Source organism: Oncorhynchus keta, chromosome 37 (genome assembly GCF_023373465.1).
Source record: "Oncorhynchus keta strain PuntledgeMale-10-30-2019 chromosome 37, Oket_V2, whole genome shotgun sequence".
Lineage (NCBI taxonomy): Eukaryota > Metazoa > Chordata > Actinopteri > Salmoniformes > Salmonidae > Oncorhynchus > Oncorhynchus keta.
In genome coordinates, this window is record NC_068457.1 from 25,285,613 (window position 1) to 25,308,112 (window position 22,500).

Consider the following 22,500-nt stretch of genomic DNA (forward strand, 5'->3'; position numbering starts at 1 on the left):
TAGTAACAGGCTTAGCAGAGTCAATAATTATGTCTGATATAGTAACAGGCTTAGCAGAGTCAATACGTCTGATATAGTAACAGGCTTAGCAGAGTCAATATGTGTGTGTGTGTGTGTGTGTGTGTGTGTGTGTGTGTGTGTGTGTGTGTGTGTGTGTGTGTGTGTGTGTGTGTGTGTGTGTGTGTGTGTGTGTGTGTGTGTGTGTGTGTGTGTTTTCTCTAATCATATGACTGAGACACACACCCACAAAACCTAAGGCCACAATGGGAAGAGGAGTGGAGAGGAGGAGAGAATAAAGGATAGAAGAGAAGGAGGGGAGGGGGGGAGGGGAAGAGAAGAGGGGAGGAGGGCAGGACAGGAGAGGAGGGGAGGAGGGGAGGGGAAGAGAAGAGGGGAGCAGTGGAGGAGAGGGGAAGATAGGGGAGGAGAAGAGGAGAGGAGGGCAGGAGAGGAGAGGAGGGGAAGAGATATCGACACCCCGCTGTTCGTGTCCACATCAGCACCACCATCAGATAATGCTTTGAAGGATGGTGTCGGTGAATATGGGGCTGGCTGTCGATAGGCTGGCTGTCGATAGGCTGGCTGTCGATAGTATACTTTTCAGATGTGAGAGATTGTCGCTCCTACTGGGACTAAGACTCAGCAGAGTGGAGGGATACAGTACAGTACATAAACATGCAGGCCCTACTTTCTCTCAGCAAGGAAATGCCTATGGAAGCAGTTAGATGTGTTCAGGTCATGTTGTAACTGTCTTGCAGTCGGGGAAATGGTTTATCATGGCTCTATAATGCTACTCAACTGCTCAATTCTAAATCGACCCTGGCCCACTCCTGTATATCTGAGAAGATTGGCTAGATACTGTATAAACATTATGGGTAATGGCTTCACATTACCTTCTGATTGGCTAGGTGGTGAAAACGTCCAATCTAATCTCCTCTAGAGATCTACAGCGGGGACTAGGGAGTAGTAGGCTAGAGGTTGATTTGGAATTCAGCATGCGGGATATTTTAGAGAGTCCTGTATATCATTAGAGGGGATGTGATGAGTTGGAGAAAGGGTCAGATATGATGAGGAATCAGAATACTGTATATCATTAGAGGGGATGAGATGAGTTGGAGAAAGGGTCAGATATGATGAGGAATCAGAATACTGTATATCATTAGAGGGGATGTGATGAGTTGGAGAAAGGGTCAGATATGATGAGGAATCAGAATACTGTATATCATTAGAGGGGATGAGATGAGTTGGAGAAAGGGTCAGACATGATGAGGAATCAGAATACTGTATATCATTAGAGGGGATGAGATGAGTTGGAGAAAGGGTCAGATATGATGAGGAATCAGAATACTGTATATCATTAGAGGGGACGTGATAAGTTGGAGAAAGGGTCAGACATGATGAGGAATCATGGCTGTGTCTCAGTCCCAAATAACACCCTTGGACCAGATCCCTATGGGCCCTGGACTAAAATAGTGCACTATATAGGGGATAGGGTGTCATTTGGGACACATATAGTAAGTCTTTATTCTATGCCCTGTTCCAATCATCAGATAAAGCATCAGTCCAGATAAATTGCCAGTACATATAAAAATAGCATGTTCAATTGGACACAGAGCAGCGTGCCACCACACCAAAGGGCAGTGTGGCAGTAGTCCACCCTTCTCCATCCTCCATCCTCCCTCCACCTCCTTTCACCCTCCACCCTCCTCCCTCTCTCCGCCCTCCTCCCTCCACCCTCCTCCTTCCTCCCGCCCTCCTCCCTCCTCCATCCAACCACCCTCCACCCTCCTCCTCCCTCCTCCATCCAACCACCCTCCACCCTATTTCTTCCTTCCTCCCTCCCTCCTCCCTCCTCCATCCAACCACCCTCCACCCTATTTCTTCCTTCCTCCCGCCCTCCTCCCGCCTCCATCCAACCACCCTCCTCCCTATTTCTTCCTTCCTCCCTCCCTCCCACCTCCACCCTCCCCTCTCCACCCTCCTCTCCTCCATTTCTCTCTCCTCTTTTTAAACTAAATTATTATTTTTTCTCAGGAAGCAGTTTCCAGAGGAATCCTTTTGAAAAGGCTGGGTGATGGAAGAAGGCTGTCTTTTGTTCAGAGAAAAATGTAGGAGTATCACGGAAGACAAAGGAAGGTTCCACGGCAGTTGTTCCCCGCTGAATTGAACAATCCTTTCCATTCATTCCGCTGGTTCCTTCTCCTTGGTTTTCCTTGTGCGTTGCAGTTGGTTGGGGCGTGTACGCCAAACGCACACCACTGTCTTCAGGGAGAAGGGGTGATGGGGATTAGCAGCATTTTAGCAGGAATTTGGCAGGACTGAGGCTCTTTCCGGTCGAGTGGTGCCTGCGCCAGAGGCGAACCTGACGCCACACGGCCAACTCACGAGAACAACTTTTTTAATTAAACACTTTCAAGGTTTTCTAATCCTCCTCCTTCCGTTCCCCCGCGGCCACGAGAGCACAGGATTTTTTCCCTCTTTCTCCCTGTTCTTTTATTCGCTGGCCTTTCAGTGTGAGAATTAACTTGACTCTCATTTAGAAAGGCAAAGGCACAGAGATGGAGAGTTAAATAGGCCTAGTTTTTAAAACCAGAAGTCAATCAGTTTGACTACAGTCGTGGCCAAAGGTTTTGAGAATGACACAAATATTAATTTTCACAAGGTCTGCTGCCTCAGTTTGTATGATGGCAATTTGCATGTACTCCAGAATGTTATGAAGAATGATCAGATGAATTTGCCATGCAAATGTACTGAATCCCCCAAAAACATTTCCACTGCATTTCAGCCCTGCCACAAAAGGACCAGCTGACATCATGTCAGTGATTATCTCGTTAACACAGGTGTGTGAGTGTTGACAAGGACAATTCTGGGGATCACTCTGTCATGCTGATTGAGTTTGAATAACAGACTGGAAGCTTCAAAAGGAGGGTGGTGCTTGGAAGCATTGTTCTTCCTCTGTCAACCATGGTTATCTGCAAGGAAATACGTGCCGTCATCATTGCTTTGCACAAAAAGGGCTTCACAGGCAAGGATATTGCTGCCAGTAAGATTGCACCTAAATCAACCATTTATCGGATCATCAAGAACTTCAAGGAGAGCGGTTCAATTGTTGTGAAGAAGGCTTCAGGGCACCCAAGAAAGTCCAGCAAGCGCCAGGACCGTCTCCTAAAGATGATTCAGCTGTGGGATCGGGGCATCACCAGTACAGAGTCTGCTCAGGAATGGCAGCAGGCAGGTGTGAGTGCATCTGCACGCACATTGAGGCGAAGACTTTTGGAGGATGGCCTAGTGTCAAGAAGGGCAGCAAAGAAGCCACTTCTCTCCAGGAAAAACATCAGGGACAGACTGATATACTGCAAAAGGTACAGGGATTGGACTGCTGAGGACTGGGGTAAAGTCATTTTATCTGATGAATCCCCTTTCTGATTGTTTGGGGCATCCGGAAGAAATATTGTCCGGAGAAGACCAGGTGAGCGCTACCATCAGTCCTGTGTCATGCCAACAGTAAAGCATCCTGAGAACATTCATGTGTGGGGTTGCTTCTCAGCCAAGGGAGTGGCTGAGAACACAGCCATGAATGAATAAAGAATGGTACCAACTTCTCCCAATCATCCAGGAACAGTTTGATTACGAACAATGCCTTTTCCAGCATGATGGAGCATCTTGCCATAAGGCAAAAGTGATAACTAAGTGTCTCAGGGAACAAAACAGATATTATGGGTCCATGGCCAGGAAACACCCCAGATCTTAATCTCATTGAGAATTTATGGTCAATCCCCAAGAGGCGGGTGGACAAACAAAAACCCACAAATTCTGACAAACTCCAAGCATTGATTATGCAAGAATGGGCTGCCATCAGTCAGGATATGGCCCAGAATTTAATTGACAGCATGCCAGGGCGGATTGCAGAGGTCTTGAAAAAGAAGGGTCAACACTGCAAATACTGACTCTTTGCATCAACTTCACGTAGTTGTCAATAAAAGCCTTTGACACTTATGAAATATTTGTAAGTATACTTCAGTATTCCATAGTAACATCTGACAAAAATATCTAAAGACACTGAAATGAATTAGGCTACAGTAGGCTATAGGAGGATTATTGGAGGCTACACGAGGCTATAGGAGGGCTACAGGAGGGCTACAGGAGGCTATAGGAGGGCTACAGGAGGGGTACAGTAGGGCTACAGGAGGTTATAGGAGGGCTACAGGAGGCTATAGGAGGCAACAGGAGGCTACGGGAGGGCTACAGGAGGGCTACAGGAGGCTAAAGGAGGGCTACAGGAGGGCTACAGGAGGGCTACAGGAGGGCTACAGGAGGCTTAAGGAGGCTATAGGAGGGCTACGGGAGGGCTACAGGAGGGCTACAGGAGGTTATAGGAGGCTATAGGAGGGCTACAGGAGGCTACAGGAGGGTTCCGGGCAGCCGAGCGGAAATGGAGGAAAACTCGCCTCCCTGCGGACCTGGCATCCTTTCACTCCCTCCTCTCTACATTTTCCTCCTCTGTCTCTGCTGCTAAAGCCACTTTCTACCACTCTAAATTCCAAGCATCTGCCTCTAACCCTAGGAAGCTCTTTGCCACCTTCTCCTCCCTCCTGAATCCCCCCCCCCTCCCTCTCTGCAGATGACTTCGTCAACCATTTTGAAAAGAAGGTCGACGACATCCGATCCTCGTTTGCTAAGTCAAACGACACCGCTGGTTCTGCTCACACTGCCCTACCCTGTGCTCTGACCTCTTACTCCCTCTCTCTCCAGATGAAATCTCGCGTCTTGTGACGGCCGGCCGCCCAACAACCTGCCCGCTTGACCCTATCCCCTCCTCTCTTCTCCAGACCATTTCCGGAGACCTTCTCCCTTACCTCACCTCGCTCATCAACTCATCCCTGACCGCTGGCTACGTCCCTTCCGTCTTCAAGAGAGCGAGAGTTGCACCTCTTCTGAAAAAACCTACACTCGATCCCTCCGATGTCAACAACTACAGACCAGTATCCCTTCTTTCTTTTCTCTCCAAAACTCTTGAACGTGCCGTCCTTGGCCAGCTCTCCCGCTATCTCTCTCAGAATGACCTTCTTGATCCAAATCAGTCAGGTTTCAAGACTAGTCATTCAACTGAGACTGCTCTTCTCTGTATCACGGAGGCGCTCCGCACTGCTAAAGCTAACTCTCTCTCCTCTGCTCTCATCCTTCTAGACCTATCGGCTGCCTTCGATACTGTGAACCATCAGATCCTCCTCTCCACCCTCTCCGAGTTGGGCATCTCCGGCGCGGCCCACGCTTGGATTGCGTCCTACCTGACAGGTCGCTCCTACCAGGTGGCGTGGCGAGAATCTGTCTCCTCACCACGCGCTCTCACCACTGGTGTCCCCCAGGGCTCTGTTCTAGGCCCTCTCCTATTCTCGCTATACACCAAGTCACTTGGCTCTGTCATAACCTCACATGGTCTCTCCTATCATTGCTATGCAGACGACACACAATTAATCTTCTCCTTTCCCCCTTCTGATGACCAGTGGCGAATCGCATCTCTGCATGTCTGGCAGACATATCAGTGTGGATGACGGATCACCACCTCAAGCTGAACCTCGGCAAGACGGAGCTGCTCTTCCTCCCGGGGAAGGACTGCCCGTTCCATGATCTCGCCATCACGGTTGACAACTCCATTGTGTCCTCCTCCCAGAGCGCTAAGAACCTTGGTGTGATCCTGGACAACACCCTGTCGTTCTCAACTAACATCAAGGCGGTGGCCCGTTCCTGTAGGTTCATGCTCTACAACATCCGCAGAGTACGACCCTGCCTCACACTGCAACTCGCTGTTGGCTGGGCTCCCTGCCTGTGCCATTAAACCCCTACAACTCATCCAGAACGCCGCAGCCCGTCTGGTGTTCAACCTTCCCAAGTTCTCTCACGTCACCCCGCTCCTCCGCTCTCTCCACTGGCTTCCAGTTGAAGCTCGCATCCGCTACAAGACCATGGTGCTTGCCTACGGAGCTGTGAGGGGAACGGCACCTCAGTACCTCCAGGCTCTGATCAGGCCCTACACCCAAACAAGGGCACTGCGTTCATCCACCTCTGGCCTGCTCGCCTCCCTACCTCTGAGGAAGTACAGTTCCCGCTCAGCCCAGTCAAAACTGTTCGCTGCTCTGGCCCCCAATGGTGGAACAAACTCCCTCACGACGCCAGGACAGCGGAGTCAATCACCACCTTCCGGAGACACCTGAAACCCCACCTCTTTAAGGAATACCTAGGATAGGATAAAGTAATCCTTCTCACCCCCCTTAAAAGATTTAGATGCACTTTTGTAAAGTGGCTGTTCCACTGGATGTCATAAGGTGAATGCACCAATTTGTAATTCGCTCTGGATAAGAGCGTCTGCTAAATGACTGAAATGTAAATGTCTATAGGAAGCTATATGAGGCTATAGGAGGCTATAGGAGGCTATATGAGGTTATAGGAGGCTATATGAGGTTATAGGAGGTTATAGGATGCTATAGGAGGCTATATGAGGTTATAGGAGGCTATAGGAGGCTATATGAGGCTGTAGGAGGCTATGGGAGGTTATATGAGGCTATAGGAGGTTATAGGAGGCTATAGGAGGCTATAGGAGGCTATAGGAGGCTAGAGGAGGTTATGGGAGGCTATAGGATGTTATAGGAGATTATAGGAGGCTATAGGAGGCTATAGGAGGCTATAGGAGGCTAGAGGAGGTTATGGGAGGCTATATGATGTTATAGGAGATTATAGGAGATTATAGGAGGCTATAGGAGGCTATAGGAAGGACAGATTTGCAGGGTTTGCATTTTGCATGCAAGCTCAATGAAGAGCAGCTAAAGCATTGGGAGGACAACACATACTGTTGAACACAAGTCTGGTACATGTCTGCAGTGCTCTGTCTGCGAGCTGATCGATCAAGACGTCATGTACCACCTCCTGCCTCTCCACGTGATCACAGTTCGGTTCTCACAGAGGACGTCATTATCCAGCTGCTTTTTACCCCCCCCCCTCCTCTTCATCTTCTTCAAAGTCTCAGCTGTGAGCTCTTTTTCCTGCCGACTTCAAACACCTCCCCCCACATAAAGCACACAGAGGAGAAATGGGCGTGATGGAGAAACACAGACACTGGTTCCCTCTGTGAGGACAGGCTAACCTGACACCAGACCCTGATTCCCCCTGTGAGGACAGGCTAACCTGACACCAGACCCTGATTCCCCCTGTGGGGACAGGCTAACCTGACACCAGACCCTGATTCCCCCTGTGGGTACAGGCTAACCTGACACCAGACCCTGATTCCCCCTGTGGGGACAGGCTAACCTGACACCAGACCCTGATTCCCCTGTGGGGACAGGCTAACCTGACACCAGACCCTGATTCCCCCTGTGGGGACAGGCTAACCTGACACCAGACCCTGATTCCCCTGTGGGGACAGGCTAACCTGACACCAGACCCTGATTCCCCTGTGGGGACAGGCTAACCTGACACCAGACCCTGATTCCCCTGTGGGGACAGGCTAACCTGACACCAGACCCTGATTCCCCTGTGGGGACAGGCTAACCTGACACCAGACCCTGATTCCCCAGGCTAACCTGACACCAGACCCCGATTCCCCCTGTGGGGACAGGCTAACCTGACACCAGACCCAGACACCGATTCCCCCTGTGGGGACAGGCTAACCTGACACCAGACCCTGATTCCCCCTGTGGGGACAGGCTAACCTGACACCAGACACTGATTCCCCCTGTGGGGACAGGCTAACCTGACACCAGACACTGGTTCCCCCTGTGGGGACAGGCTAACCTGACACCAGACACTGGTTCCCCTGGGAGGACAGGCTAACCTGACACCAGACCCTGATTCCCCCTGTGGGGACAGGCTAACCTGACACCAGACCCTGATTCCCCCTGTGAGGACAGGCTAACCTGACACCAGACCCTGATTCCCCCTGTGAGGACAGGCTAACCTGACACCAGACCCTGATTCCCCCTGTGGGGACAGGCTAACCTGACACCAGACCCTGATTCCCCTGTGAGGACAGGCTAACCTGACACCAGACCCTGATTCCCCCTGTGAGGACAGGCTAACCTGACACCAGACCCTGATTCCCCCTGTGGGGACAGGCTAACCTGACACCAGACCCTGATTCCCCCTGTGAGGACAGGCTAACCTGACACCAGACCCTGATTCCCCCTGTGAGGACAGGCTAACCTGACACCAGGCACTGGTTCCCCCTGTGGGGACAGGCTAACCTGACACCAGACCCTGATTCCCCCTGTGGGGACAGGCTAACCTGACACCAGACCCTGATTCCCCCTGTGGGGACAGGCTAACCTGACACCAGACCCTGATTCCCCCTGTGGGGACAGGCTAACCTGACACCAGACCCTGATTCCCCCTGTGGGGACAGGCTAACCTGACACCAGACCCTGATTCCCCCTGTGGGGACAGGCTAACCTGACACCAGACCCTGATTCCCCCTGTGGGTACAGGCTAACCTGACACCAGACCCTGATTCCCCCTGTGGGGACAGGCTAACCTGACACCAGACCCTGATTCCCCCTGTGGGGACAGGCTAACCTGACACCAGACCCTGATTCCCCCTGTGGGGACAGGCTAACCTGACACCAGACCCTGATTCCCCCTGTGGGGACAGGCTAACCTGACACCAGACCCTGATTCCCCCTGTGGGTACAGGCTAACCTGACACCAGACCCTGATTCCCCCTGTGGGGACAGGCTAACCTGACACCAGACCCTGATTCCCCCTGTGGGTACAGGCTAACCTGACACCAGACCCTGATTCCCCCTGTGGGGACAGGCTAACCTGACACCAGACCCTGATTCCCCCTGTGGGTACAGGCTAACCTGACACCAGACCCTGATTCCCCCTGTGGGGACAGGCTAACCTGACACCAGACCCTGATTCCCCCTGTGGGTACAGGCTAACCTGACACCAGACCCTGATTCCCCCTGTGGGGACAGGCTAACCTGACACCAGACCCTGATTCCCCCTGTGGGTACAGGCTAACCTGACACCAGACCCCGATTCCCCCTGTGGGGACAGGCTAACCTGACACCAGACCCTGATTCCCCCTGTGGGTACAGGCTAACCTGACACCAGACCCTGATTCCCCCTGTGGGGACAGGCTAACCTGACACCAGACCCTGATTCCCCCTGTGGGGACAGGCTAACCTGACACCAGACCCTGATTCCCCCTGTGGGGACAGGCTAACCTGACACCAGACCCTGATTCCCCCTGTGGGTACAGGCTAACCTGACACCAGACCCTGATTCCCCCTGTGGGGACAGGCTAACCTGACACCAGACCCTGATTCCCCCTGTGGGGACAGGCTAACCTGACACCAGACCCTGATTCCCCCTGTGAGGACAGGCTAACCTGACACCAGACCCTGATTCCCCTGTGAGGACAGGCTAACCTGACACCAGACCCTGATTCCCCCTGTGGGTACAGGCTAACCTGACACCAGACCCTGATTCCCCTGTGAGGACAGGCTAACCTGACACCAGACCCTGATTCCCCCTGTGGGTACAGGCTAACCTGACACCAGACCCTGATTCCCCTGTGGGACAGGCTAACCTGACACCAGACCCTGATTCCCCCTGTGAGGACAGGCTAACCTGACACCAGACCCTGATTCCCCCTGTGGGGACAGGCTAACCTGACACCAGACCCTGATTCCCCCTGTGGGGACAGGCTAACCTGACACCAGACCCTGATTCCCCCTGTGGGTACAGGCTAACCTGACACCAGACCCTGATTCCCCCTGTGGGGACAGGCTAACCTGACACCAGACCCTGATTCCCCCTGTGGGTACAGGCTAACCTGACACCAGACCCTGATTCCCCCTGTGGGGACAGGCTAACCTGACACCAGACCCTGATTCCCCCTGTGGGGACAGGCTAACCTGACACCAGACCCTGATTCCCCCTGTGAGGACAGGCTAACCTGACACCAGACCCTGATTCCCCCTGTGAGGACAGGCTAACCTGACACCAGACCCTGATTCCCCCTGTGAGGACAGGCTAACCTGACACCAGACCCTGATTCCCCTGTGGGATTCCCCCTGACAGGCTAACCTGACACCAGACCCTGATTCCCCCTGTGGGGACAGGCTAACCTGACACCAGACCCTGATTCCCCCTGTGGGGACAGGCTAACCTGACACCAGACCCTGATTCCCCTGTGGGGACAGGCTAACCTGACACCAGACCCTGATTCCCCTGTGGGGACAGGCTAACCTGACACCAGACCCTGATTCCCCCTGTGAGGACAGGCTAACCTGACACCAGACCCTGATTCCCCCTGTGGGGACAGGCTAACCTGACACCAGACCCCCTGATTCCCAGACCCTGATTCCCCCTGTGGGGACAGGCTAACCTGACACCAGACCCTGATTCCCCTGTGAGGACAGGCTAACCTGACACCAGACCCTGATTCCCCCTGTGGGGCTACAGGCTAACCTGACACCAGACCCTGATTCCCCTGTGGGGACAGGCTAACCTGACACCAGACCCTGATTCCCCCTGTGGGGACAGGCTAACCTGACACCAGACCCTGATTCCCCTGTGGGGACAGGCTAACCTGACACCAGACCCTGATTCCCCCTGTGGGGACAGGCTAACCTGACACCAGACCCTGATTCCCCCTGTGGGGACAGGCTAACCTGACACCAGACCCTGATTCCCCCTGTGGGGACAGGCTAACCTGACACCAGACCCTGATTCCCCCTGTGGGGACAGGCTAACCTGACACCAGACCCTGATTCCCCCTGTGGGGACAGGCTAACCTGACACCAGACCCTGATTCCCCCTGTGGGGACAGGCTAACCTGACACCAGACCCTGATTCCCCCTGTGGGGACAGGCTAACCTGACACCCCTGAGACCCCTGATTTCCCCCTGTGGGGACAGGCTAACCTGACACCAGACCCTGATTCCCCCTGTGGGGACAGGCTAACCTGACACCAGACCCTGATTCCCCCTGTGGGGACAGGCTAACCTGACACCAGACCCTGATTCCCCCTGTGAGGACAGGCTAACCTGACACCAGACCCTGATTCCCCCTGTGGGGACAGGCTAACCTGACACCAGACCCTGATTCCCCCTGTGGGGACAGGCTAACCTGACACCAGACCCTGATTCCCCCTGTGGGGACAGGCTAACCTGACACCAGACCCTGATTCCCCCTGTGGGGACAGGCTAACCTGACACCAGACCCTGATTCCCCCTGTGAGGACAGGCTAACCTGACACCAGACCCTGATTCCCCCTGTGGGGACAGGCTAACCTGACACCAGACCCTGATTCCCCCTGTGGGGACAGGCTAACCTGACACCAGACCCTGATTCCCCCTGTGAGGACAGGCTAACCTGACACCAGACCCTGATTCCCCCTGTGAGGACAGGCTAACCTGACACCAGACCCTGATTCCCCCTGTGAGGACAGGCTAACCTGACACCAGACCCTGATTCCCCTGTGAGGGACAGGCTAACCTGACACCAGACCCTGATTCCCCTGTGGGTACAGGCTAACCTGACACCAGACCCTGATTCCCCCTGTGAGGACAGGCTAACCTGACACCAGACCCTGATTCCCCTGTGGGGACAGGCTAACCTGACACCAGACCCTGATTCCCCCTGTGAGGACAGGCTAACCTGACACCAGACCCTGATTCCCCTGACACCAGACCCTGAGGACAGGCTAACCTGACACCAGACCCTGATTCCCCCTGTGAGGACAGGCTAACCTGACACCAGACCCTGACCCTTCCCCTGTGGGGACAGGCTAACCTGACACCAGACCCTGATTCCCCCTGTGAGGACAGGCTAACCTGACACCAGACCCTGATTCCCCCTGTGAGGACAGGCTAACCTGACACCAGACCCTGATTCCCCCTGTGGGGACAGGCTAACCTGACACCAGACCCTGATTCCCCTGTGGGGACAGGCTAACCTGACACCAGACCCTGATTCCCCTGTGGGGACAGGCAGGACCCTGACCCCCTGTGGGACAGGCTAACCTGACACCAGACCCTGATTCCCCTGTGGGGACCTGATTCCCCCTGTGGGTACAGGCTAACCTGACACCAGACCCTGATTCCCCTGTGGGGACAGGCTAACCTGACACCAGACCCTGATTCCCCTGTGGGGACAGGCTAACCTGACACCAGACCCTGATTCCCCCTGTGGGGACAGGCTAACCTGACACCAGACCCTGATTCCCCCCTGACACCAGACCCTGGGGACAGGCTAACCTGACACCAGACCCTGATTCCCCTGTGAGGACAGGCTAACCTGACACCAGACCCTGATTCCCCCTGTGGGGACAGGCTAACCTGACACCAGACCCTGATTCCCCCTGTGGGGACAGGCTAACCTGACACCAGACCCTGATTCCCCCTGTGAGGACAGGCTAACCTGACACCAGACCCTGATTCCCCCTGTGAGGACAGGCTAACCTGACACCAGACCCTGATTCCCCCTGTGGGGACAGGCTAACCTGACACCAGACCCTGATTCCCCCTGTGGGGACAGGCTAACCTGACACCAGACCCTGATTCCCCCTGTGAGGACAGGCTAACCTGACACCAGACCCTGATTCCCCCTGTGAGGACAGGCTAACCTGACACCAGACCCTGATTCCCCCTGTGGGGACAGGCTAACCTGACACCAGACCCTGATTCCCCCTGTGGGGACAGGACCCTGATTCCCCCTGTGGGGACCTGACACCAGACCCTGATTCCCCCTGTGGGGACAGGCTAACCTGACACCAGACCCTGATTCCCCCTGTGAGGACAGGCTAACCTGACACCAGACCCTGATTCCCCTGTGATAACCTGACACCAGACCCTGATTCCCCAGGCTAACCTGTGGGGGGACAGGCTAACCTGACACCAGACCCTGATTCCCCCTGTGGGGACAGGCTAACCTGACACCAGACCCTGATTCCCCTGTGGGGACAGGCTAACCTGACACCAGACCCTGATTCCCCTGTGGGGACAGGCTAACCTGACACCAGACCCTGATTCCCCTGTGGGGACAGGCTAACCTGACACCAGACCCTGATTCCCCCTGTGGGGACAGGCTAACCTGACACCAGACCCTGATTCCCCCTGTGGGGACAGGCTAACCTGACACCAGACCCTGATTCCCCTGTGGGGACAGGCTAACCTGACACCAGACCCTGATTCCCCTGTGAGGACAGGCTAACCTGACACCAGACCCTGATTCCCCCTGTGAGGACAGGCTAACCTGACACCAGACCCTGATTCCCCTGTGGGGACAGGCTAACCTGACACCAGACCCTGATTCCCCCTGTGAGGACAGGCTAACCTGACACCAGACCCTGATTCCCCCTGTGGGGACAGGCTAACCTGACACCAGACCCTGATTCCCCCTGGCTGACACCAGACCCTGACAGGCTAACCTGACACCAGACCCTGATTCCCCTGTGGGGACAGGCTAACCTGACACCAGACCCTGATTCCCCCTGTGGGGACAGGCTAACCTGACACCAGACCCTGATTCCCCTGTGGGGACAGGCTAACCTGACACCAGACCCTGATTCCCCTGTGGGGACAGGCTAACCTGACACCAGACCCTGCTAACCTGACACCAGACCCTGATTCCCCCTGTGAGGACAGGCTAACCTGACACCAGACCCTGATTCCCCCTGTGGGGACAGGCTAACCTGACACCAGACCCTGATTCCCCTGTGGGGACAGGCTAACCTGACACCAGACCCTGATTCCCCTGTGGGGACAGGCTAACCTGACACCAGACCCTGATTCCCCCTGTGAGGACAGGCTAACCTGACACCAGACCCTGATTCCCCCTGTGAGGACAGGCTAACCTGACACCAGACCCTGATTCCCCCTGTGAGGACAGGCTAACCTGACACCAGACCCTGATTCCCCCTGTGGGACAGGCTAACCTGACACCAGACCCTGATTCCCCCTGTGGGGACAGGCTAACCTGACACCAGACCCTGATTCCCCCTGTGGGTACAGGCTAACCTGACACCAGACCCTGATTCCCCCTGTGGGGACAGGCTAACCTGACACCAGACCCTGATTCCCCCTGTGGGGACAGGCTGACACCAGACCCTGATTCCCCCTGGGGACAGGCTAACCTGACACCAGACCCTGATTCCCCTGTGAACTAACCTGACACCAGACCCTGATTCCCCCTGTGGGGACAGGCTAACCTGACACCAGACCTGACACCAGACCCTGATTCCCCTGTGGGGACAGGCTAACCTGACACCAGACCCTGATTCCCCCTGTGGGGACAGGCTAACCTGACACCAGACCCTGATTCCCCCTGTGAGGACAGGCTAACCTGACACCAGACCCTGATTCCCCCTGTGGGACCTAACCTGACACCAGACCCTGATTCCCCCTGTGGGGACAGGCTAACCTGACACCAGACCCTGATTCCCCTGTGGGGACAGGCTAACAGGGGGACAGGCTAACCTGACACCAGACCCTGATTCCCCCTGTGGGGGCTACAGGCCAGACCCTGACCCCTGACAGGCCAGACCCTGATTCCCCCTGTGGGGACAGGCTAACCTGACACCAGACCCTGATTCCCCCTGTGGGGACAGGCTAACCTGACACCAGACCCTGATTCCCCCTGTGGGGACAGGCTAACCTGACACCAGACCCTGATTCCCCCTGTGGGGACAGGCTAACCTGACACCAGACCCTGATTCCCCCTGTGAGGACAGGCTAACCTGACACCAGACCCTGATTCCCCCTGTGAGGACAGGCTAACCTGACACCAGACCCTGATTCCCCCTGTGGGGACAGGCTAACCTGACACCAGACCCTGATTCCCCAGGCTGACACCAGACCCTGATTCCCCTGGACAGGCTAACCTGACACCAGACCCTTCCCCCTGATTCCCCCTGTGGGGACAGGCTAACCTGACACCAGACCCTGATTCCCCTGTGACAGGCTAACCTGACACCAGACAGGCTAACCTGACACCAGACCCTGATTCCCCTGTGAGGACAGGCTAACCTGACACCAGACCCTGATTCCCCCTGTGAGGACAGGCTAACCTGACACCAGACCCTGATTCCCCCTGTGGGGACAGGCTAACCTGACACCAGACCCTGATTCCCCCTGTGAGGACAGGCTAACCTGACACCAGACCCTGATTCCCCCTGTGAGGACAGGCTAACCTGACACCAGACCCTGATTCCCCCTGTGAGGACAGGCTAACCTGACACCAGACCCTGATTCCCCCTGTGAGGACACCAGACCCTGGCTACAGGCTAACCTGACACCAGACCCTGATTCCCCCTGTGAGGACAGGCTAACCTGACACCAGACCCTGATTCCCCCTGTGATTGACACCAGACCCTGTGAGGACAGGCTAACCTGACACCAGACCCTGATTCCCCCTGTGAGGACAGGCTAACCTGACACCAGACCCTGATTCCCCCTGTGAGGACAGGCTAACCTGACACCAGACCCTGATTCCCCCTGTGAGGACAGGCTAACCTGACACCAGACCCTGATTCCCCCTGTGAGGACAGGCTAACCTGACACCAGACCCTGATTCCCCCTGTGAGGACAGGCTAACCTGACACCAGACCCTGATTCCCCCTGTGAGGACAGGCTAACCTGACACCAGACCCTGATTCCCCCTGTGAGGACAGGCTAACCTGACACCAGACCCTGATTCCCCTGGCAGGCTAACCTGACACCAGACCCTGATTCCCCCTGTGGGGACAGGCTAACCTGACACCAGACCCTGATTCCCCCTGTGGGGACAGGCTAACCTGACACCAGACCCTGATTCCCCCTGTGGGGACAGGCTAACCTGACACCAGACCCTGATTCCCCCTGTGAGGACAGGCTAACCTGACACCAGACCCTGATTCCCCCTGTGAGGACAGGCTAACCTGACACCAGACCCTGATTCCCCCTGTGGGGACAGGCTAACCTGACACCAGACCCTGATTCCCCCTGTGGGGACAGGCTAACCTGACACCAGACCCTGATTCCCCCTGTGGGGACAGGCTAACCTGACACCAGACCCTGATTCCCCCTGTGAGGACAGGCTAACCTGACACCAGACCCTGATTCCCCCTGTGAGGACAGGCTAACCTGACACCAGACCCTGATTCCCCCTGTGAGGACAGGCTAACCTGACACCAGACCCTGATTCCCCCTGTGAGGACAGGCTAACCTGACACCAGACCCTGATTCCCCCTGTGAGGACAGGCTAACCTGACACCAGACCCTGATTCCCCCTGTGAGGACAGGCTAACCTGACACCAGACCCTGATTCCCCCTGTGAGGACAGGCTAACCTGACACCAGACCCTGATTCCCCCTGTGGGGACAGGCTAACCTGACAGGCTAACCTGACACCAGACCCTGATTCCCCCTGTGAGGACAGGCTAACCTGACACCAGACCCTGATTCCCCCTGTGAGGACAGGCTAACCTGACACCAGACCCTGATTCCCCCTGTGAGGACAGGCTGAGGACAGGCTAACCTGACACCAGACCCTGATTCCCCCTGTGAGGACAGGCTAACCTGACACCAGACCCTGATTCCCCCTGTGGGGACAGGCTAACCTGACACCAGACCCTGATTCCCCCTGTGATTCCCCTGACAGGCTAACCTGACACCAGACCCTGATTCCCCCTGTGGGGACAGGCTAACCTGACACCAGACCCTGATTCCCCCTGTGAGGACAGGCTAACCTGACACCAGACCCTGATTCCCCCTGTGGGGACAGGCTAACCTGACACCAGACCCTGATTCCCCCTGTGGGGACAGGCTAACCTGACACCAGACCCTGATTCCCCCTGTGGGGACAGGCTAACCTGACACCAGACCCTGATTCCCCCTGTGGGGACAGGCTAACCTGACACCGTAAGAGTCACGTTTGTTTATTCACCCAGAATAAGCTCATTGTATTGTAATTCAGGGCATTTTCATTACTTCCACCCAACCAGGATATGGTGAGGAAGAGAGGAAGACTACGAAGAAGTATTCCCTGTTAAGTGTCCAGAATGGAAATATCTACCTACAATTATTTGAATGAAACCCAACATACATTCAATACTGTTATGTCTGCCATCTCTCCATTCATTGGTCGATATCGCGCCAGCAGCACTGGTTGTGGATGTGATTGGTCAACTCACCCGTCATAGAGGTTGCAGGACGGCACACAGGAACGTCCTCGGCTAAAGTAACGACAGGAGAGGCACTGGTTAGGCCCTGGACCCCAGCAACCATCTTCAGAACACAGCCGGTCACACACCATCCTCTGTTGGGCTGTGGAGCACACACACATATGAACACACACACAGATGGACCCGAGAACACACACATATGAACACACACACAGATGAAACACACACACAGATGGACCTGAGAACACACACACACAGATGGACCTGAGAACATACACACACATATGAACACACACACAGATGGACCCGAGAACACACACACACAGATGGACCCGAGAACACACACACACAGATGGACCTGAGAACACACACAAGTGCAAACATATGATCAAACACGCACGCGTTTGTGCACGTGCGCACACACACACACCCACACACAAACACACATATCAGGGACACAGCGATATGAAGTAGAAAATTACAAAGTTGTTCATGACAGCACAATAAGGTGAGAACATGGATGTTATATTGGCAATATGTGCTAACGCATGATGAAAGTAGCCTAAAGGGTAGTGTGTGTGTGTGTGTGTGTGTGTGTGTGTGTGTGTGTGTGTGTGTGTGTGTGTGTGTGTGTGTGTGTGTGTGTGTGTGTGTGTGTGTGTGTGTGTGTGTGTGTGTGTGTGTGTGTGTGTGTGTGTGTGTGTGTGTGTGTGTGTGTGTGTGTGTATGTGTGTGTGTGTGTGTGTGTGTGTGTGTGTGTGTGTGTGTGTGTGTGTGTGTGTGTGTGTGTGTGTGTGTGTGTGTGTGTGTGTGTGTGTGTGTGTGTGTGTGTGTGTGTGTGTGTGTGTGTGTGTGTGTGTGTGTGTGTGTGTGTGTGTGTGTGTGTGTGTGTGTGTGTGTGTGTGTGTGTGTGTGTGTGTGTGTGTGTGTGTGTGTGTGTGTGTGTGTGTGTGTGTGTGTGTGTGTGTGTGTGTGTGTGTGTGTGTGTGTGTGTGTGTGTGTGTGTGTGTGTGTGTGTGTGTGTGTGTGTGTGGTCACCAGTATTTCCCATACCTCTACCATTCTTTCTGCCCAGGCCTGTTACAACACTGTAAAACACTGTTTTAAACTTAAACAGTCAATAGACACTGCATCTGACGACACTCCCGGCTGACCTCCACAAGCCCATCCACTTTCCTCATCGACTGCCCCAGTGAGTGACACATTCCCTGGCGTGAGTCGTCTGCCATGTCCCCCTGTCCCCCTGTCCCAATCTACTTCCACAGCTCCCCCTCCATTGTCTGGGCTGGTCGATGGCTGGATGCGAGACTAATGAAGAGGCCTCCTAACAGGGTTATTGATCCCACAGCACACCGCAAGACTCATTAACACGCTAATGACATCAACCACTGCTTGGCAGGAAGACTCCACAACACGTCCTCCTTTGTCTTTGTCTTTATCTTTCTCTTCATCTTCATCTTCATCTTCATCTCTCTCTCTCTCTCCTTCCTCTTCCTTCCTTCCTTCCTTCCTTCCTTCCTTCCTTCCTTCCTTCCTTCCTTCCTTCCTTCTCTTTCTCTCATCTCTCTCTTCCTCATGCATCCCTCCCCCTCCCTCCCTCCCTCCCTCCCTCCCTCCCTCCCTCCCTCCCTCCCTCCCTCCCTCCCTCCCTCCCTCCCTCCCTCCCTCCCTCCCTCCCCTCCCTCCCTCTCTCTCTCTCTCTCTCTCTCTCTCTCTTCACTCTCTCATTGTCTGTCTTGTATCAGTGTGACATGTGTGTTGTTCACTCCCAGCCCCATCTCACAGGACCAATGTGTTAATCTGAGGATGCTGAGGTGTCAAGCTGCTACCGTCCAGCCCTAGTTTCCAAGCTCTCCATAGACCAAGCCTGGATCCTTGTGGCTACTAGCCTTTTGGAACCCTGATGGAGCCAAAATGGAGCTGGCTCTTGTTCTGGAACCACACAAAGTAAATCTCGCATAGGATCAAACTCTCTATGTGCTTGAATCAAAACAAGAGGTCTGAGTAATACAATCCCCTGACATGAATGCATGGAGTCCCTCTACAGAAAATCACATAACCTGTCATTTTCTCCAACACCTTACAACTCAGTAAGTTCTTTCCCAGTAAGCACTTTGTTCAGCAGAGAGCTGAATCAGGGGTTTAGTGTCTGTAGGGGGCGGGGTCCCTAGAACGGAATGACACCATAGTGTTGAAAACTTGTGACTGTGTGGACTTAGTGCATGTGTACATACCTGAATAAGTCTGCTCCTGCATCTCTGTGCGTGAGTACATACCTGTATAATTCTGCTCCTGCATCTCTGTGCGTGTGTACATACCTGAATAAGTGCGTGTGTGTCTGTGCAATCAACAACAGGTGTGTGTGCATACCAAAGCATGTGCGATCAAATCTGTGTCACTCACTGCACTCGCTGGGGGCGCGGTTGTTGCGGATGAGCACCTTCTGATTGCTGGTGCGGAACAGGCTGGTCCAGTTGACGGTGTTGTAGAAGCACAGGCGGCTGTTGTTGGTGATGTACACGTTGCCCGCACTGATCTCATCCAGAGACTGGAACTGGAGAGAGGAGATCCAACGCTGCTTCAGGATCAGCAGAGAGATCCCACTGTGTGTGTGTGTGAGAGAGAGAGAGAGAGAGAGAGAGAGAGAGAGAGAGAGAGAGCTCTGTTTAACCATTCATGTTGTTAAAGAAAATATATATAGAACATAGATTAGCATCAATAGAAGAAATAGCATCATTAAAAGAGAGAAAGCGGAGAGAGAGAGAGAGAGAGAGAGAGAGAGAGAGAGAGAGAGAGAGAGAGAGAGAGAGAGAGAGAGAGAGAGAGAGAGAGAGAGAGAGAGAGAGAGAGAGAGAGAGAGAGAGAGAGAGAGAGAGAGAGAGAGAGAGAGGGAGAGAGAGAGAAAGAGAGCAAAACCGAGAGAGAAAAAGAGAGAAGGGGATTGAAAATTGACTTGAGAGAAAGAGAGAGAGAGAGAGAAGAGAGAGAGAGAGAGAGAGAGAGAGAGAGAGAGAGAGAGAGAGAGAGAGAGAGAGAGAGAGAGAGAGAGAGAGAGAGAGAGAGAGAGAGAGAGAGAGAGAGAGAGAAAGTGAGAAGAAGAGCGAGAAGAATCAGAAGAAGATGCTGAAAGCTGAGGGTCATGAAATGAAAATGAAGGAGAGAGTAGGCGGAGAGTTCTGCATTCAGCTCTAGACAGTTGACTCTATCACATGTGATTGTGCTGAGTTTGACAGTCCTCCTCCATGTACAGAGTGTACTACCAACTAATACATCATTTAGAAAACAAGACACTGCAACTCCTTTGACTCCTTTGACTCTGCGCCTCCCCTTGGATCTTGCTGCGATCAGCTAATGCAAAACAGTTATCAAAACAACATATTAATCAAAAGGGTTGCTAGGAGCATCAAAGGGCCCTTTTGGAACCCGGGTTGTACGGGGCCCTTAGAAGAACATAACCCGGCTGATCATTAGTGCAGAGAACTATACAGCGCAGAGAGAGAAGAACCAGAAGGAGTGAGGAGAGTGTGTGTGTGTGAGAGAGAGAGAGAGAGAGAGAAGAGGGACAGGGAGAGAGAGAGAGGAGAGAGAGAGAGAGCGAGAGAGAGAGAGAGAGAGAGATAGAGAGAGAGAGAGAGAGAGAGAGAGAGGGGGGGACTGAGAGAGAGAGAGAGAGAGAGAGAGAGAGAGAGAGAGAGAGAGAGAGAGAGAGAGAGAGAGAGAGAGAGAGAGAGAGAGAGAGAGAGAGAGAGTGAAACAGGGAGAGAGAGAGAGAAACAGGGAGGGAGAGAGAAACAGGGAGAGAGAGAGAGCGAGACGGGGAGAGAGAGAGAGAGAGAGAGAGAGAGAGAGAGAGAGAGAGAGAGAGAGAGAGAGAGAGAGAGAGAAGTATGGGGTCCACTCACCAACCAAGAATTCACAAAATTGGACAAACACCAAATTGAGACTCTGCATAATGAATTCTGCTAAAAGTATCCTCTGTGTACGATGTAAAACACAAAATAATGTGTCATCAAATTATCAAAATCCAGAGAAGAGCCGTTAAATTCTACAAACACCTAAAAGGAAGTGATTCCCAAACCTTTCATAACAACGCCATCACCTACAGAGAGATTATTTTATACCTGGTGGGAATACTTGGGGACAGATTCCCTAAATACATAGATTATTTTATACCTGGTGGGAATACTTGGGGACAGATTCCCTAAATACATAGATTATTTTATACCTGGTGGGAATACTAGGGGACAGATTCCCTAAATACATAGATTATTTTATACCTGGTGGGAATACTAGGGGACAGATTCCCTAAATACATAGATTATTTTATACCTGGTGGGGATACCTGGGGACAGATTCCCTAAATACATAGATTATTTTATACCTGGTGGGTGGTCCTTCTGTAGCACAGTTGGTAGAGCATGGCGCTTGTAACGCCAGGGTAGTGGGTTCGATTCCCGGGACCACCCATACGTAGAATGTATGCACACATGACTGTAAGTCGCTTTGGATAAAAGCGTCTGCTAAATGGCATATATTATTATATTATTAATACTAGGGGACAGATTCTCCAAATACATAGATTATTTTATACCTGGTGGGAATACTAGGGGACAGATTCCCTAAATACATAGATTATTTTATACCTGGTGGGAATACTTGGGGACAGATTCCCTAAATACATAGATTATTTTATACCTGGTGGGGATACTAGGGGACAGATTCCCTAAATACATAGATTATTTTATACCTGGTGGGAATACTAGGGGACAGATTCTCCAAATACATAGATTATTTTATACCTGGTGGGAATACTTGGGGACAGATTCCCTAAATACATAGATTATTTTATACCTGGTGGGAATACTAGGGGACAGATTCCCTAAATACATAGATTATTTTATACCTGGTGGGAATACTTGGGGACAGATTCCCTAAATACATAGATTATTTTATACCTGGTGGGAATACTAGGGGACAGATTCCCTAAATACATAGATTATTTTATACCTGGTGGGAATACTTGGGGACAGATTCCCTAAATACATAGATTATTTTATACCTGGTGGGAATACTAGGGGACAGATTCTCCAAATACATAGATTATTTTATACCTGGTGGGAATACTAGGGGACAGATTCCCTAAATACATAGATTATTTTATACCTGGTGGGAATACTAGGGGACAGATTCCCTAAATACATAGATTATTTTATACCTGGTGGGAATACTAGGGGACAGATTCCCTAAATACATAGATTATTTTATACCTGGTGGGAATACTAGGGGACAGATTCCCTAAATACATAGATTATTTTATACCTGGTGGGAATACTAGGGGAC

General features: G+C 53.0%; 1 protein-coding gene across 3 annotated transcripts in view; it reads right to left on the reverse strand.

Annotated features, from left to right (window-relative positions):
• LOC127916785 (receptor tyrosine-protein kinase erbB-4-like) overlaps positions 1-22,500 on the reverse strand; it is a 419,139-nt gene that overhangs the window by 124,609 nt on the left and 272,030 nt on the right. For all 3 annotated transcript variants that reach the window (XM_052499916.1, XM_052499915.1, XM_052499917.1), the window contains 2 exons: positions 19,564-19,763; positions 17,170-17,302 (listed from right to left, as the gene is read on the reverse strand). In XM_052499916.1, the coding sequence (XP_052355876.1) occupies positions 17,170-17,302; positions 19,564-19,763 (333 nt within the window). The remainder of the gene's footprint in view (positions 1-17,169; positions 17,303-19,563; positions 19,764-22,500) is intronic.